General features: G+C 36.6%; 1 protein-coding gene across 1 annotated transcript in view; it reads right to left on the bottom strand.

The window, feature by feature from the left end:
- IQCH (IQ motif containing H) overlaps nucleotides 1–19,598 on the bottom strand; it is a 70,943-nt gene that overhangs the window by 51,023 nt on the left and 322 nt on the right. The window contains exons 2-9 of the mRNA XM_075506410.1: nucleotides 18,892–19,014; nucleotides 18,436–18,533; nucleotides 17,974–18,088; nucleotides 13,779–13,901; nucleotides 3,588–3,699; nucleotides 2,664–2,792; nucleotides 1,514–1,728; nucleotides 1–233 (exon numbers count right to left, since the gene is read on the bottom strand). The exon at nucleotides 1–233 is cut by the window's left edge and continues 319 nt beyond it. Coding sequence (XP_075362525.1) covers nucleotides 1–233; nucleotides 1,514–1,728; nucleotides 2,664–2,792; nucleotides 3,588–3,699; nucleotides 13,779–13,901; nucleotides 17,974–18,088; nucleotides 18,436–18,533; nucleotides 18,892–19,014 — 1,148 coding nt within the window. The remainder of the gene's footprint in view (nucleotides 234–1,513; nucleotides 1,729–2,663; nucleotides 2,793–3,587; nucleotides 3,700–13,778; nucleotides 13,902–17,973; nucleotides 18,089–18,435; nucleotides 18,534–18,891; nucleotides 19,015–19,598) is intronic.

Genomic DNA, 19,598 nt, shown 5'->3' with positions numbered 1-19,598 from the left:
GATGCAAGTTCCGCCAACTTTTTACAGTTTATTGTAGCCAACGGTACAGCATAGTCCTTGAGAAGCTTTTCTGTATGTTCCAAAAAAAAGACAATACTCCCCCAGGATAAACAAGAATGTTGCTTGAATGCCAGAAAGCCTGGAGCTTTCTGGTCTATCGTGCCATGATAAACAGCAATGTCGCAGTCAAAGCCTGGATCCTGTAAGGACTGACATGGAGACATTTGTGGGGGCTGTGGGAAGAGAACAGCCACAGATTAAGAGTAATTGCCATTGATTGTAAATGAGTAGTCAAGACACACTACTGTATTACTATTTTCCACTTAACTGCAGGAATTTATGCATCTGAAATGCACTCCTCATACTGATTTATACATCATGACCACAAAGTCTAGCCCATCTTTACCATAAAACCCATTGCCATGCAAAGACCTCAGAGGTCATGCAAGATTATGAGCATTTTTATGGAAATACATTAATTGCACAGAGGAACTATGCTTGATTTACCAAATATAAAACATAAGTTCTACAGTGATTCACAGGACGACAATCAGAAAGTAACTGCAATAGCATTCTTCCACTAAGACTGCCTCCACCTACCCCAGGAGAATGGGTAACATCCTGCCACATAAATGCAAACGGGGTAAAACTTGGAATAGAAATGTTCCTGCCTCTTAACAGAACTCCATATTTACTGGTAACTTTAGCCAGCAACTCATTAGCTCTGATTTTCAATCTAAGTGCGCTATTTTCATACTACTTTTAGGAAATTATTTTTATTTACGTCAACAACTCATTGATCTCCATTTCTCAAGTTTGCTTTATTGTTGATTTTCAGATCTCCTCTTTCATTTTCAGATCTCTTCAATGGCACAAAAGTCAAAAAGTCTAGAAAGATCAAGCAAAACTCCAGACAGTTTGCTATGGAACACAATAATTAGCCATAAAGAGAAAGAAATGTCCCTTTTGCATGGGGATCAAGAACAATCAGCAAGCATTAAGCAGTCAAGGTCAAACTCCCCTATAGTCTTCTGTAAATATAAAGGGAAACACTACATTTGCTTAACTGCAGTGAGGGAGATTTAGGTGAGACATTAAAAAACTCTTTTATAACAGTAAGGATAGTTAGTTAAGCACTGGAACAGATGGCCTAGGGAGACTGTGGAGTTGCTATCACCGAAAGTTTTCAGAACAGGTTAGAAAAACATCTGTCCGCAATATTACAGGTACAGGTAATTCTGCCTGGAGGTCTAGATAACCTCGTAACATCCTTTCTAGACTTATTTTCTAAGATGCTGTGAAAAAGCAGACAAGTTTAGGTAGAAGACTTGAGAAAGTAGAAACTGGCAATATATGAAGTATTTCCTACTTGCTTCAATATTTACTATTTACTAGCTTTGGTTCAAACCCTTCCGTACCAATTCAGTGATTTACAGTCACTTCCTAAACCATCTCTGGTAAAGACAGTATTAAAAACATGAATAAAAACTCATTATCCTCACTGTCTAAATACCTGTGTCTGAGAGGGAATCTGCAGCTCAGATTCCAATTGTTGCGCTGGATACGGCCACGCTGGCTTTGATTTCCTTGCTGAAACCATAGAGCTCCTGGATGGAAGTGGTGCAATGTTGCCTTTACTAGAGGAATATTTGCCATAAACTGCTTCCTTTGAGTTTGGGAAGGTGATGGTGTCTGTATTCTCAGGGTCCACCCTACTACTAATCTCTCCTGTACCAAAGAAAAAAATGGATCGCAGGTTTCATTGTTAAAAGAAATGCAACAACGGCATCAAATTGATATTCTGCCACCTACCATTAGGTATTGGCATGCTCCAGTTTGCTCTCATGTCCATGTGGGTTGCAATTTTCAGGAGTTATCACCAAAAAATATTGAGGAATGCCACTGGATGGCCATAAACCAAACCATGCTATAACAGGTTGCTATTGTGAAGACTGAGATTAGGCTATAGGAAAACATACCACAGTTTTAATCTATAACGTTCTAAAGTTTGTAATATGCCAGCCAACAGTATACCCAGGATAACAATGTCAAAATGTTAGCACTTATACTCCAGGTTATTCCATATATAATTTTAGTTTTCACCCACCCCTTTTCATTAGGAGAACTTTTCAAATTTATGGGATTGCTACTGAGCCCACTGCTCATTTTGCTTACGCGCCTTTCCATACTGACGTCACATGCCACAAGCAGCTGTAGCAACAACAGTTTTCAGTACCCTTTGTGATCAGTCAGGATCCCAGTGCCCAGAGTATATTCACTTATTAGGAGTCATTCATTTAATCACACTGGCAAAACAGATGCTTGATCAGCTGTTGTAAGTCATGTTAAGTCATGACTTACACTAACACTGGCTTTACACTAACATCAATGGTCACATCTTCAGATTCAGGTGCTTAGAATTTGAAACATGCAGGTAAGAACCTACCAGGATTGCAGAAGTGAACAGGGACCAAATCCTCACAGGGATTAAGAAATCTGATTCCCGTTCAGTTGCAAGACACAGGATGCTCATCTACATGCTTATGCATTTAGTATTCTTAAGAATTTGAGTGAGCGCTCATTAGATAGCTGTTTCTTTGTGAGATAAAACAAGGGCCTGAAAGTGAGGTTGGAGATGCACTTGATCAATTCTTTGCACTCACCTACAGCTGACTTCTTGTGCTGCCTGTGAAATTCATGGTAAGGTGCTGCTTTGGATACAACCAGAGGTGTCTGGAGAGTTATCTTTGCTGCTGAAGGGATAAGCCTTTGTTCAGTTAGGCTCAGAATACCTACAAGAAGATGACATTACTGAACAATTCGTATATATTCTAGCTATGAAAGAATTATATACAATATAGACAGTTATATACAATATAGACTATATACAATACAGAAAGAATTACAAAGGCAGACTCAAGTTCTTCCAATTTCAAATCAAAACTAGAAAAGCATCAGTTTTCTTTTAACTGAAAGATAAGAATCTTTCAATATTTTACCTTCAAGGAAGGTGAACCTTGTCTATAAAAATTGACAAATACATGAAACATATCGTAATGGTAATGGTATCACAATGGTGCTGATTCTGAGATGGAATTATGTGCTTGTACAATGGCAGTTTAATATGCAGAATGGATGAGAATTAACTCTTGTAAACCACAATGTAATCATAAATATGGACTGATTGCTAAAATAGTCCAAGTGTAGATCTAGTTAAGATTGAATGATTAATAACCAGACATTAATCATGACCATTTATTTTGACCATGTTATTTAGTCATCCAAGAACCCTCCATCACACACAATTCTTATTTCCAGTAGCAATTGAACTCTGTGAATTACAAGATAACTGACTCGGGGAGGATGATGCTCGGCATAGCATATGCTATGTCCTAAGTTAGCTACCACATGGAGTAAGTAGTCCAAAGTTGATCTCTACCCTTTGCAACATTTGAGATCACAATTCTTACAAGTTTTGAGGTGCCAGAAAATTTGATTACCAGATACCTGCTGCAAACAGCAAACAACACTGCTTATGTAGCATACATCTGGTGGCAACAGTACCCAGGTGGGCTTCTGTGACTCACCTTTCGTTATATCTTCTTCTAACAGGGGTAAGGGAGAATCTATGTGGTGAGAGGCAGGCAAACCCCAAAGGTTGCTAACTGTATGACTTTTCACTGTCTTCTGACTACATATCTAGGAAGAGACAGAATCTTCTTTTAACAAAGAGAAATCCTGGATTTTCAAAGACACACTTTTCTACTCCCGCAATCATAAATAATAAATATAATTTCTGCTATGAATAGTTTCATTAAGATTTAATAACGTAACAGCACAAGCACTGCTTTTACTACTTATGAACATGCTACAGTATTGTCTACTGTCATTACTTTAGTAATTTAAAATAAAGTTAATTAAATCCAATTGATGTCTTGTGACTTCTGCTATGCAAAAATCAGTGTACTAGTTAATAAAGGCATCACAAGAAGTTTGCTCAATTTTAATTGTGGGTTGAGATAAGAACAGTTTAATAATTGAAATATAATAATAATATAAAAATAAAAAATTGTAATGAAAAGGAAAACAACAAAAGAGAAAGAGAGGACAAACCCAGGAAAAACAAGTGATGCAACCAGTCACCACCCACTGACCGATGCCCAGCCCGCCCCCGAGCAGCGATCGCTGCCCCCCAGCCAACTCCCCCCAGTTTCTATACTGAGCATGACGCCATGAGGTATGGAATAGCCCTTTGGCCAGTTTGGCTGAGCCTCCTCCTCGCTGGCAGAGCATGGGAAGCTGAAAGGTCCTTGACTTAGTATAAACACTGCTCAACAACAACTAATCAGTGTGTTATCACGTTATTCTCATGCTAAATCCAAAACACAGCACTATACCAGCTACTAGGAAGAAAATTAACTCTATCCCAGCCAAAACCAGGACAACAGGCAAGGTACCAGAAAGAAAAGGAAATACTTTCAAATACGTAAATAAATCTTTGCTGGGAAGAATACCAATGGAATTAAAATATGTGAAACTATTCACAAATCAGGGAACAGTATCACAGGCTTCTGAAGTTTCAGGGTTCCTCAAGGACAGCAGGGAATGACACAGCCTGATAATGTGATGTGGAAACATGTGCCACACTGGCTGTGCTCATGTGGGGATTAAAGCTCCCTTACTTCCCCAATTAACCTGTGCTTGCCTGAAAAAACGGAACCTGCTGGTTCTAAGTGCCAGGAATTCAAGCAGTGACACACATCACTTTGGGACAGTGATATCGTGTCACTGTTACGCTTATTATCGCACATATAGAGCATTGCACAGGGAAAATAATATATTGCCACCTTATACTTCAGTGTGATAAATACAAAAACTCTGTGTTATCATCTAACATTTTTTTCCTCTCTCCAATATGCTAAGTATCTTCAGTTTCTTTCTGATCTGGAATACACATACTATTCCATTTGAAGTGTGGGTTGTACTCAACTCCTAAAGAAACAGAGAGCTAGATATTCAGTGGGTTTAAAGCATTGCAGCACATGCAACTTCATGGCAAGTAACACCATTGAGATCTCTCACTTGACAACAGTGAACCACCACCAGCAGAAGATTATATTGTTTTCTCTCACCTGGCTGATGCTAGAAAAATGAGACAATGGTAAAGCTAGAGAGACATGAAAGATTTAACTTAAATAAACTCAAATGTTTTATGATGCAAAAGGAAAATTTAACACTAGTCTATCAAACCTTACTCTGTCAACAGATTTTTGGAAATCTAGTTTCTTAGTTTTAGCAGCTAAACTACCTAGGGATTGGGTATGCTCCAACATGTGCTGCTCAGGACTTCCTCTGCAACTCTGCAACTTTACAGGTTCTCCAGTAACTCATTGGGACTTCCTGGTTTAAAAAAAAATAGATTTTAATGACTGATTATCATGCTTGTGTACAGCTTTTAGTACAATAGGATCCAGGGCATAACTGGGATCTTTGAGCACTGTTGTGTCATAATTAGTGACTAACATCAACCATCAACTTGGTGGTGGTTAGGGACAGCCAATTCTAAAGAACTGCTTATAAACCTAATAGGGAAATGAGACAGATCAAAATAAACTATTATAATTTTTCCTCCCAGTTTGTATAATAACACTGTCCACAAGAGACATTAGGGAGATAGAAAATATATACTCTTTATCATAATAGCGAATCTTTCAGGCACTCATTTTAGTTGTGGACATTATGAAGCATTATGCTTTAAGGGATCTAGATGTATGAATCTTCATGTCCTTGTGTTCCAAGAAAATAGCAATAAGCATATAACAAAGATTAACTTTATACCAGCTGGCATATAAGTGGGTTGATACTGAGAAAAGGGAATAATAAACCACACTTTTCTACTCACTCTCAGCCCCAGCAGTTTGTTGAGGACACAACAAAAATATATAAAAAGAAAGAAATTTAATTAAACAGCGACTCCTTTTCCAGGCTATTGCTATTGTATCAGTAAAGCAGCACTGATTTTACTATTAGGCAGTTTTATCCTAGTTTAAATCCCAGGAGTTTTGTTATGATAAACAGCACTGTGAAAGATATGTATTTCATTTGTGTTCATAGAGATGTAATAAGCTACAAAGAAAAGCAATTCAGGTTGAGTGTATGAGTTCAAAAGCAGCCTAGAGGTTTTTTGGTTTTTTGATTTTTTTTAACTGGAGATAGATATTTAATTCTTCTTTGCTGTATCCTATAATTGCTATAAAGTCCATGGCAGGTGTCACATTAAAGTAAGGACAGATGCAACTGTAATGTAAGTTAAGCTCTCGTTTACACTGCACAGTGCCACTATGATTCACTTCATTACATAGTACGGGCAACATAGCGGACCCAAAACGGTTACCTACGAAAATTCCACCCAATCTGTACACCCTTCTTCTATGTTCTTTCAGCATCCTATTTGCATTAGCTGCCCTCTTGAAGACTTCAGTGAGATATCAAAGCAAAATTTGACAAAATGCTTTCATCTTTCAGTTAATTTCACTAAAATTAAGCCAACTCAATTACAACAATAAGAGCTTAAAAATAATAAAAAGAATTTTAAGTACTGCAAGAAAAAGGTTTACTTTTAGCATCATTATATAGTTTTATTACCATTATTCAGTGATTTAACTTAAAAAGATATTTAAAAGATTGCATCTTTTTAAAAGGTTTTCAATAGACTTCCATCTGCTTATGTCAGCACAATTTAAAACCTTTATTCACACCTACAGCTTTTATGGCATAAACACAAAACCTAGTGAATTTAATACCACATATTCGAGAACTGGCAGCTCCTAACTAGCATTTTAATGTCTGTAGTGTAGACAGACCCAAAACAGCATGGAAGCAAAGGATCACGCTCTATACAGTGCTAACCTGTAGGAACCTCACCTGCTTCCTCTCTGGCAGAACCCAAGCAAGCGTTACTGCTACGAGGTGACTGGAACCTCAAACACTTTCCCTCATGAATAATGTCTTCTAGTGAAGTTTGTTATGAAGATTATGATTCAGCAAGTACACTTTACTGAAGTCAGCACACAGCCTGCTTCATCATGGGTACTTTTAAAGTACAGTTTTATAGGGCTGGAAGGGAGCACTTAATTTGCAGTGCAGACTAAGGCTTACTTGCCTGATAATATGCTTGGAGTGTGCTGAAAAACTATTTTTTCATTTCAAGTGCTTCTGAGTGTAATTAACCTGGGACATGAGAAAAACAATTCTATTACCCTTTCTAAAGTGTTTTTCTCCTGTGGATAAACCTCTCCCACTTGATTTTTTTTTTCTTTTTGCTTCATTTTAAATAGGGCACTTGTAACACCACCGGGATTTTCTGATTAGTTCTCTATTTGTTTTCTTTTTACCTAGACAGCAATATTTAACTAGAACAACTTCTTTTTTTAAATATGTTTATAAATGTTTTCCCCCAGTAAAAGAAGAGAGACTAGTATTAAATACAGAGAAAAGATGAGTACTATCATGTATCAAAACTACAATTTCTCAACCAGGAAGATTAGATAGATGAGATTTGGTAAATAAATAACAGAAAACCACAGAGCTTGATAGTAATGGTAGAAAAGGTATATAACAGAGTAATCTATCATTTCATGATTATCTTCTCCAAATTGCCATCTACCTTCATATTTTTTTATTAAGAAATTACTACCAGGATTTGATGTACACAGTTCATAATCCCAATAAAGGGAAGGAGGAAGCATAGCAAAATAAAATCAATGGAACTAAGGTCAGTTTTCAATATGCTGAGGAAACTGGCAGGTAAGAGCTTGTAGAAGGCAAGTCTAAGGGAAACTGGAACTCCATTGAACGATCTGTTGCACAGATAAAATGTACTACAGAAACAAGCTCAAACTATTCCAGAGATGAAGCAGGATAGGAAGGATAGCAAGTTACCAAAGTTGATAAATCGTATGTTCTTCACTGATCTCAAAAGAAGACAAAAGCGTACAGAAAACAGAAAATGGGCATACTGATGACTGCTTCTTGTTTGCTTAAACAGGTAAGACAAAACGAGATGCAAGTAGGAAGAAACTTCTGGGTAATAAAAAATTATATCATTAAGTACATTCATAATTATCATTAAAAAAGCAGCTAGTTATGAGTAGAAGCAACTCACTCAATTGTAGTGCAAAAGGGAAGAGGTCTCAGGCTACCTTAAGGGCAAAACAGATCAGATAGTGCTCAAAGGTTTTCAGATTGGCTGGTCCTCATAAAATACACTGTAGGATACTAAAAGAACAGTCTAAAGCAATCTCAGAACTGCTGGTGGGACTCTTGTAGAATGGAAAATATACTAGAATACTGGAAAAGAGCATAGTGCCTATCTTTAGAAAGGGGCAAAGGATGTGTTGAGAAATTCTAGCCCTATTGGCTTAACTACAATTCTTGGAAAAATTCTGAAACAAATAACCAAACAAGCTAATTATAAATATCTGGAAAGTAACAACTAAATGAGCAGCTTGAACCTGCCACGATCAAATTTGTCAGACCAATCTAATTTTTTTTCTACAACAGGTTAGCAAGTGGTGTGAACAGGGGAGAAAAAGTAAGTACTACTTCTTGACTTTAGCAAGGCTTTTGAAGCTACCTGATCATGATACCATATAAGCAAACTAAGAAAGTATGGTTTAGACAAACTTCCGTTAAGAGATGCAAAGCTGCTTTCATAACTAATTCAGAAAGAATTTCTATGTCAATACGGAAGGATACTGAGAGCCTTCAATGGGTCTGTCCCATAAGTGGTTACAAATCAACGGAGCCTGCTGTTCATGCAGGAGGAGGAGGAAAGTTTTGAGCAATGGGAGAAAATCAGTTCAGACTGCAAAAAACTCAAATGGAGTAAAAGCAGAGGTGGCTAAGTGATTTTCACTCTTTGCTCTCAATCACAGAATCATAGAAATAATAGAAATGTTGGTTAGAAGAGCTCTCTGTAGGATATCAAGTCCAATCTCGAGTCCACTACCCACATTAGATCAGGTCAGCTTTGGTTTTGTCTAGATGAGAATTACTGTAGGATTCCATTACATTGTATAGTTTTACAGCCTTACAGTCTAAACGGATGTATTTTTTCTGTGTTGATTTACATGCTAAGCAGCAAAGCAAGGAAGCAGTATCAAAGAATAATTTTACTCACACTTGCATCGTCTATCAGTTTCTATTGGGAAAAAGGATCTTGTCCTGATAATCAAGCCAAATAATCATAGTAATAAATAGTAAATAAAGAAAGCGTTTAACTCTGGTTTCAAATAACCTAATTTTGGTCCTCCGAGTCTATGAACCAGCACGTGGAATTCAGTGCAGAAATACTGAATGCTAAGTAAAGGACAAATTCTCACCAGTGTCAGTGGAACTATTCTAAAGTCAGATGAGTCAAATTTGTAACAGTCTCTGTAAGAGATTTAAAATATGAACAACTTCTATGACCAGTTGTCTTTTTATTCCAGAAAATTTCTGAGTAGGAAAATTGTACAGAAAATTAAAATTTGTCCTTCTCTTTCCAATTTACATATTCCAACATTTTACTTACCTAATGATTAATACAGTTTCCCTTAGATGTAATACTAAGATATTAATACATATTATTTCCCTCAGATTTTGTTTTATCTACAGAAAATAAACTCCAAATTAAATGGAAAGCCCAACATTAACCCTTCAATTTGGAGCAACTAGGCATCTTTAACAACAGGTCTTAGATGTTATTCTTACCTACTTTAAGCTCTTAAAGTAACCAGAGATGGCTCTGAACTGTCAATTTGCCACATACTTGGAAAAATCAAGCTTTGCTCCTTTGATTGCCTACTGCTAGCTCTCCCAGAAATTTACCTCTATCAAAATTCTGCCATAACAGGTGCAAGAGAGAATAGATGGAGAACTTTGGTGAATCCCACATCTGCTTTTTGAAAAAGGCAACAGAAGCAGCACAGAAGGAAGTAAGGAAGATAATTGCTGGCTTGAACTACAATACATTTTACTTGTGGGCAATGGGCCAGCTTACACGAGGCAGAATATGCAGGACCAACTTATTGGAATTCAGGGGTGGGCCTCCATTCTTGTCCGGAGACAGCTGTAAACCAGCAGCCCATAGCATCACAATCAGGCACTGAGTTTTGTCAAGGAATGCTGATATGTACTGAAACAGCTTCAGCAGCTTTGGCTGCACCCCTACCTAGCAAAATGACAGTCAATCTCCAATTCCAGATGACAAGAACTGGATAAAAACTTAAAACAAATGGTGACCTTTCAAAAGATTAATTTGTTTACCAACAAAATGTTCTACGTTTGTCATCTGAGATGGGGGTGACCTTCACATTCCCATTTCTAGGTTGAAAGGGTGCTGACTATAGTAATCTGTTAAGTTAACTCTCTCTCACCAATTATTTCCTTTTTATTTTTAGTGACAAGAAGATTTTATTAATTCACTGTGCTGGTTATTATGATTACATACCATAATACAAATGCAACAAGCTTATTTTGAATTACTGTAGTGTAACATCGATTTGTTTAAGTCTCGTTCTGCTACTGCTGCCAAATTATGCTTTGACTGTAATTATAGCCATGTGCATAAGTTTAAAACACAATGAGGTTTTGAGGACCAAAAGACCTGTTTTTCTTCTACAACTTCTTCTAGTGACTTGAAAAGAAAAGAATTGCCCTGCTTTGCCATACTTTATAATTTTGGAAATGAATAGACTTTCAGTGATAAGCTTTAGTGATTAGCATGATGCAAATACTGAATAAAGAATGAATAACTGAGGATATGATTACAATGGTTGTACTCAAATAAGTTAGCTTAAAAAAAAAAACCCACCACAACACAGAATCACTGCCATCACCATTAGAGCCACACTATATAAGATGCAACTCATAAAGGCTAGAAATCATCACCATATTAAATTCTACCTCATGAATAAATTAAAAGGTTCCTAAGTTTACAGTGTAATATACGGTTATAAGAAAACAAGGACCAAAAAGTGCCAGTATAATTCTATAAAAGAACAGCAGTCCTATGAAAAGGAAAGGTATAGTTGTGAATCTTTTCTACATTGCAGCAGTTCGTCAGAATTATTTTTGCTGCAATTCAGATTACTGTTTGTTTTGCTAGATACGCCATGGGAAGTATACATATTTAATAATTATCTACTCATCATTTTTCATTTGTTATCCAGATATAGGCTACAAAATAAAGTGATGCCCAGTCTGCCCATGGTGTTTCAAGCAGAATTACAGTCCTCACTTTAAGATAACTACAGAACTTTACAGAGGATGAAGCATTAGTGCTTATCAGACCCAAAAAGGTACAAAAGGGCAATAGTTAATTGTTCTTAGTTTCTGTCATAAAATCCAGCGTCAGCAACTTTATAATACCAAAAGAGCAAGAAAAGACGACATTTTTCATGAAACAATGAGATCCTTACTACTAATTTTTCAAACTACTCAAATGGCAAGATAATAAAAAGTCCGTGTAGATTTGTGCTTGACCTATCTAGTCACCTCAAAACCAGTGTGTTTTTATTCTCATCACATTTTTAAATGCTCAGGTCTCCTTGAAAACTCAGATGCTGACAACTCTTGGAAAAAACCTGAATGCAGTTAACCAAGCAATTAGTTTTTAATTTACTTCAGTGAGAGTCCTTCTGCCACTGATTTTTTTGGGGAGATAATCTTTGAACTTATGTACATATGTAGGGCATGTACATGGGTATATGCGTATGCATGTGCCCGTATATGTGCGTACAAATATTGCCCTCTAATGGCTGATTAGTAAAAACAGGGTAGGTAGCACCTAACTTAATTCTTGAGGCTACTTTAATTGGTATTTTTTTCAAAACTAAAGACCATATAATTTTAGACCTGCAACTACATATTGATTTATTTTAGTTACTATTGGTGATCTGTAACTATCATTCCTCTAAGTGCTCGTATAGATCACATTTAACACAAATGCCTTAATTCACAATCGCAGTAGTGGATTTTGCAAGTCTAATTGCCAGATTTTACCCCCAGTGAAGCTAGAACATTTCAAAACACAGATTGTGTCATGGGATTCGAAAACTTCTGAAAAGCACTTACTTCAGTAAATGCTGTAGAATAAATTAGAGATAGGAAATACCTCCTTGTTTTTTCAGCCCATCTCCCTGTCATAAACAGTTCCTTAGCAACTGTAAATATGTATCAGAGAGCTTGACTAATTTTCACTAAATGTTTGTAATTTAAGTTTTCTCTGATCAGTATAGGTTTCAGCGAGAGTGGTAAAACACATGGCTCTCTGCAGTAGTATAATATTCCTCTCTGTGAGTGTTTTAGAGTGGTTCTAAAAAGCTATTAGCCATGATGCTTTTTTCTAATTAACTCTATATCACAGGGTTAGACAAATCACCTCTTAGTCTGGGCAACAGCTTTCAAAAATCATTTTTTATAAGTGGCAGCTTACAACTGTGCCATTCACAGATTCTGTTTATGTTGTTTATAACCAAATACCCTAGAATGTCTCTTACAGCACTGGGCTTGCTGCATAATGCTTCTATTACATAAATTAAATCCTAGAAGAGCATCCTTGTGTGAGACCATTGAGTATATTCTTTCATGTGGACCACAGTGCTGTGCTAAATTTGTGAACATAATTGATCTTTGGATGGATGCCTGTGCCTATTAATTTTTTTTAAAAGCACACTTTGCAGAAAATGTCATCTTCATGTTATTGGTTTATTTAAGAGCAGCAGCGGTTGCAGAACCCAAATTTGGAAGAATCAAAACTTAATCTCACACAACTTGAACATTCTCAGACCAGAAAGAATAGAGAAAGGCGATTTGATGGATACTAGTCTGGGTAGGCTTAGGAGAGCATTGTGGAAGTGCTCAGTCCCAGCTTTGGTAGGTAATTGTTTTGTACTACGGGAAACAGCGTGACTAGAGATAAAAGAAAGGCTGTGCTTCAGAATACCTTGTAGCTTGACAGTGAGGACACTTGGGATCTACAAGAATATGGAAATATCTCCATATGGAAAGGAAAGATCTGCATCTGTCCCTCACATTCCAAAGTGAGTGCTCCCAGCATGGAGCTAAGAAGTAGAACTCGACATTCCCTCCCAAACCACGTCAGAAAAATAAGATGTAAATGGCGCCTAAATTCATGTAGTCACTCCAGGATTCCGATTCTCTTTCAGTATAACGCCTATTTTTTTGATTCAGTGACACTGATTTCCAGTCAGTGTCAGCAATCATGTGACAGGAGTGCTTTTTAAAAACAAGTCAATTAAAAAGAGCATCAAAACAAAGTACAAGCATTTTTCACTCATTCCTAACAATCCTGTTATTGTTTGAAAACAGAACGTATTCTTGTCTTTCTAAGAAATGGCCATAGAATGACAACTGAAAGCCCATTCTTGTCAGCAAAACCCCTTTTACTTCTTCCTTGATCTTGGGTTCACATCCTGAACTCCACAAGCTCCAGTTTGCTCATCTTCACTCCCTGATTTCATTGAGATTACTTACCATGCACATTCCCATGTATACTTACACTTTTGCTGGACTGGGGTCTTGCTACCTAAACCCGTTATGCTACAGCTTTGTTTTCCCCAATATCGTCACTCAAAACGTTTTGACATATCAATGTCAAAAAATAGGAAATTATGAGGTACTTAAAATAAATTTTTTTTATTTAGGTCTGATATGTATTAACTTTAATAGTGAAAAGTAATGCATATAATAAACCCATAAGATAAGTTACTTACAGGAGCAGATTTTTTCTTAGTTATAAGTGGCAGCCTGGTCTCATAGTTCTGTTGTTTTAAAACAGCTTTATTATTGATGTTCTCCAGGTCAAGCATAATTTTCATATCCATTTCCAGCTGCTGCTGAAATATATAATATGCACAGTCTTAAAATAACTGTGCTAGGACAGAAGTGTTTATAAGCAGGAATTGGCTAACATGGTCATAAATTTGCAAAATGTTGATAAAAATTCATGTTATTTGAGTGTCCACACAGAACTGGGCAAACAATGACAAAGTGCCTTTTGATTAGATGGATGACTTTGCAAGGCATACAACTACTATCCACATATATGCTTTTGCCAAAATTTGGTCAATTCATTTCATTACAAGCTCTGAAATTTCCAAATGTGCACACCTTTGAGTTAAACTTTGAGTAGAAAGGACAATCAGGTTTGACTCACTTGATTAACATAGGTACTTTCTGAATACCATTTACCCGTGTTATTACAAATGTTTTATACACAGCCTATCTATTGGGAGGGTGCTATACGTGCATTCTTCCCACAGATGATAATAAGAGTCAAATCTACCTTGGCCATGTTTGCCAGAGACTTTAATTCACGAATCATTGACCTGATGGACCAGAACAGCTTCTTTGGATCGGTTATGGCCCATTGACTCAATGCAGAGAGAGCACTTGCTTATAAGTAAGTAAGGAAATTAAAAAATCCTTATAGTAGTAAGAATTAAAACATAATACTGTGTTATCTGCATGGAATGGATTCAACTATTTAGCAAATAAATATTATTATTATTTAAATCCCGATGGACAGAAAAAGACTTCTCAAGTTTCTTCTTGTTATCAGAAGTACCTAAAGCATATACTTTTTCTATAAAAGCCGGAAGTGATGCCATATATTTTTACTAGAGTCAAAATTTCTTAAGTTGAAGACGTTTTGGTTCATCTTAATGCATGTGCTTTAGTTTACACCTGGATCTGTATCAAGTGTAGTAGTATCTCCCAATATTTTTACTGCAGTAACATTGCTAACTAGACGCTGCATCCAACAGGGTTTATTTACCAACCAGTGCCGAATAAGGAAGAATCCTCAAATGGCAGAAACTAATGTATCACCAGAGAAGTCAACAGAGCTAAGGTAATTCAGAGGATCTGGGGGCCTGGCAGTGTCCGTGCTTAATTCCCATTACATGGATACAGGAATACAAAAAGCTCCCTTACATAGTAAGATCCAACTAAACATATTTATAGACAAGAACTCTCTGCTGATACTTCTATTATGTAAATGTAAAAAAGGAATTTATGAGACTTCTGGTTTTTTAAAAAACACAATATGCCATAAGAAGTGTAAGAATCATTAGAGGTGTATTTGAACTATTAAACAATTGTACTACTTTGTGAAAGCACTAAAAATGGTTTAATTTATTTATCTGCACAATATATTCTCTTCTTTTGGTAGTAATTACAAGCAGATGTATCAATGAGATGCTCATTTAGATTTGGGTTTGTAAGAACAAAAGTTATTATCCAAGCCAATTACTCTTTTACCCACATGGCTGCACAGAGACAGAAAGTTCAATTTTCACCTCATCAGTGATTTTGTAGTATTTATTTTATTACTATAACATACCGCTGTACAGAAAGGAAACTGCTTGTGCTATTAAACAAGAATTGGGGGAAAATTGAGTACCTTCTCAATTAAAATAGGAGATGATTCACAATGCAGACTCCCCACTCAGACTGACAGTGAAATGATCAATGCTAGAGTGGCAGATTCCACACAGGATAACAAGAATTGAAATGCTTAATAAAAAAACCTGATAAAAGTTACTTTGTCAGCTTAGAGGTACGGCAAGTGACAATTCTACATTTGCAGGAGCTGGAGCAGATGGTATCGTGGGTCTCTTCCATCTATATTATCCAAAGTCTTGAATTTAAGCTATCTTGAACCATCTTGATGCAGAATAAGAAAAAGATGAGAATGCAGGGAGAATAGTGCATTATTACTAATATAATGCTCAACAAGAATGAGAACTATTGTGCTCAGTTATTAACATGGAGCACACAGAACTGGTTGACATGTTCAGCAGAGTTAAATGGTTCAAATCTTGTTCTACTTCAAGACAAAACTCATTTCAGAGTGGAGGGCATTTTTATCATGCAGTAAGCCAACAAATCGGATTCACTCTGTAACTCTGTTTTGCAGATGCGTGTGGTGCATGGTTTCTAATAGAGTCCAATTCCTTTATGAATGGACTACATTACATTAATCTTTGAAGCAATCTATATTATCAGTAATGAAAGCACTTTTCATGTCTAGCTATTGATGTTATTTGCATATTCTAGAGCCCCCTAGAAACATCTTTTCATTTACATCTTTAACTCTATTAATGATGAGAGAATATTAACTTCTACTGTGTATTCAGAATGTCACAGAAAGTATCAACTTTTAGAAAAAGCAAACAAAAAACTTATTTGACTCCAACCTTCATTTATCCGAACTACTACAAACACAACTTATGCTCCATTTCTATTCTTGCACAGCGTATTATGGACTGCAAAGCACAAAAATATTACTACGTGAATTATTAATTTCTCTCAGAACCCCTACGAGTTGAAATGTTGATTTCTTCAAGCCTACATTCCCGGAAATACTGTCTGCAAACAGAAAACTATTCAGTTTGCTAATATTTCTTTTGAGTGGAAAGGAATTTTGAAAAACACCAAAGTATGCTTAAAGAAACCAAAACTGTTTATAGCTACAAGTAAGGAAAAGACAGGAAGTAAGGAATTGTAGGTGATAATTTCCCAGCTGGATTTCACAACTATTTAATAATAAAAGCTTTTTATGTTGGCATGCCGGGCATGTAGAACAGCTGGCAAAACAGCACTGTTTGCTATTTTCTTTATAATGGGAAATTAGGGCTAGCTTGTGTGTCACTAGATATGCATTTCTAAGCAGATGCCATAGATATCAGAAATGAAAAGACAAAGAGGCCGTCAAAGCAGGACAGAGCACATGCTCCACTGTAAATGAAGCTCATTGGTGCACATGAAGAGTTGAAAGACCATAGATAATACAGAGTTTACAGAGTAGCTGAACTCTGATAATTTTTTTTCCTCACAATATAAGTGTATTCATATAGGGCAGGGTTGGAATACCAGCTGGAAAAAAAATCAGAGATCTTCATTGCACCATATCCATCATTTCAAGAGTAAGCAATATTTTAATACTACTTTATATTGGGACTTCTTTTACAAAGATAATCAGCAATATAAGTGTTAGGCTGCTCATTCTGGTTATACCTTTTCAAGTAGCTTCAATCCTTAGCTTCTGGTAATAGTCTTAGAACTAGAGAGAGCCTCTTCTTAAGGTTCTTGCTCACTCAAAGCTCCCTTGAATTTAAACAGTAATAACCTCAAGTTGTGACAATGGGTATTTTTCAATTCAACTAATTACCTTCATTTGTTTTTTAAATATGTTTGAGGAGGCCATCTTGAACTCACCAGGCAAAATTCACAGCTTAGAATAAAAAGGCAAAAATACTTCAGATACAAACATTTTAAGAAGGCTTTAAATGATCTCACAAGGATTTCATTTATAAAAAACAGCAAAAAATCAGATTTCAAGGAGAAAACCTGTATTTATCATAGAGGTGACTACCCTATACATGAACAGGAGTCTGTCCCACAATTTGCCATCTCTTTTATGCAAAAACAAAAAAGAGAACCACTTTTAGTCTCAAACAACAAACATTTATATCTGTGTTCATGCTATTCCAATATATAGTTCAATTTATTTTTGACATTACTTGCAGAATCACCATTAAGCATAGAGTATTTGCAGGACTGGGACCTTAAAGCTGAACAAACACCTGGTTTCAGAACTCTTTAACAATATACCTGGGGGGGAATAAAGAATGGAAGGCTTGTGGATGCACCCATGATGATACTGAAGTCCTTCCTACCTTAGATTTTATCTGGACTGTGAGGCTGGGAGAAGGCTCCTATCTCTCAGCCTGCTCATTCTACTGAGAATTTTTTAACACATTCAGTCATAGATAGTATATTATAAAAAAATGAATCCATGTGGAATAAGATCGTAACATTATGGGATCAACTGGGAACCTACAAGACACCAGTCTACTCATTTAATGTGGTCTCTGGCAGAGTAAGTAGTATGATATTTCAGACCTGTGGACCTTGAGAAATGCGTAGTGCTGATTTGCTGTATGCCTGGACAGTCACGGGCTCAACAGGTACTCGTGGTAAAATAAGCTGTTTCTGAGAAGCACCAAAATGAAGCCCCCTGATTTAGAAAAAAACAAACAGTGAGGTTTTTAAAAATTACTTTGATTTTACCTATTAAACCCATACTGCTTCCATCTGGTTGAATCTGAAAGACTATATTTTTATTTAAACTTGTGTTTAGCAAAAAAAATCACAGGAGGTAGCAGAAGGTTGCTGTAGCTACTTAGAACTGCATTTACTTTTGTATTGTTTTTTTAACTTAAACGAAATAAAACCAAAATAGCAAATGACCAAAATAACCTCATCTGGGCCAATATTCCCATTTACTTTACAAGATTCTGATACCACAGTTTTCCTGTCTTGCTACTTGCATTGTCTCTGCAATAAAACAGCTGTTTAACTTACCATTTAGGGGGCTCTTCTGAATGCACTACTTTGTTATCAGCAGAAGAAATAGTTAACACTTGTCTGTCTATAGCATATAAATAATTTTCAGCACGTTTCTGTTAGAGGAAAAAAATAATGTTTAGACTACTACAAAGGTATGAGGGATATTAAATTTATTTAACTCAGTTAATTTAGCAATCCAGATCTTCACTTGACTGAAAAGTTGATAGGCTTTGTGCTTCTGCTGCACTAAATCTAATTTTGGCTAATGGTGTGAGGCATAAGGTCAGTTAATTGTGATGACCCAAAAGAGGAAGCCATCATTCTGAACTATAATGTCTGGTGAATCCCATCATTTGCTAATCAGAAAGGGATCTTGCAGGATCGCAAATACATGGCCCCATGTACTCTAACTGAATTACTGGCAGAGATCTCAAACTGAATCGTCTTCTGGATCTGCTCCATTTTACTTACTCTCAGCCCAGGTTCAGTTCTTTCAATTGCTGTTTCGAGGTCGCTAATATCCGCACCTTTTGCATTTCCTTTCAAGTTGATATTTTTCACTTTAACTTTAAGCTTGTGAAGGTCTTCTTGAACCTAAAAAGCAAGTTATGACAAAAATCACACTCATAACCAAAACCCATGGGAATATGTAGCAGGATTTAATCCAAATTAAATGCTTCCTAAATACAGAAAAGAAATACACGTGACTTCCCATACTTCTGCACTATTATAAATAAGGGAATACAAACCCAATGACTTTAAAGCCATTGATTGCAGAAAACCTGAAAAAAGTTAATTTAAAACAAATCTCACAAAGCAATGGCAATAAACTTCAGGACTGAGGTCCTTTGCCAAGGAATTATCTTTTCTTACACATTTCGAACACCTCTTTTGTCGGCACAGATGGCTTAACCGTGCAGGAGTCTCAAAAGTGTTAACAAGACACTGAAAGGTAGAGGCAGCCTGTGAGGAGATCATGTCAGCCCATGTCAAAAATGTATATTTACACTGTGTTAAACAAAAAAGTTCGAGGTCGCACCATGCTAAGAATCATAACGTTTATAAAGCCGAAGCCCATATACAAAATTGACCGGCGACGCCGCAGCCGCTCCCTCACGCAGGGGCTGAGCCCTCCCGTCTCCTCAGCAGCAGGCCGCGCCTCCCGCGCCTCAGCCGAG

The sequence above is a fragment of the Mycteria americana genome, chromosome 6 (genome assembly GCF_035582795.1).
Source record: "Mycteria americana isolate JAX WOST 10 ecotype Jacksonville Zoo and Gardens chromosome 6, USCA_MyAme_1.0, whole genome shotgun sequence".
Lineage (NCBI taxonomy): Eukaryota > Metazoa > Chordata > Aves > Ciconiiformes > Ciconiidae > Mycteria > Mycteria americana.
This window is presented reverse-complemented; position numbering and strand designations above follow the sequence as displayed.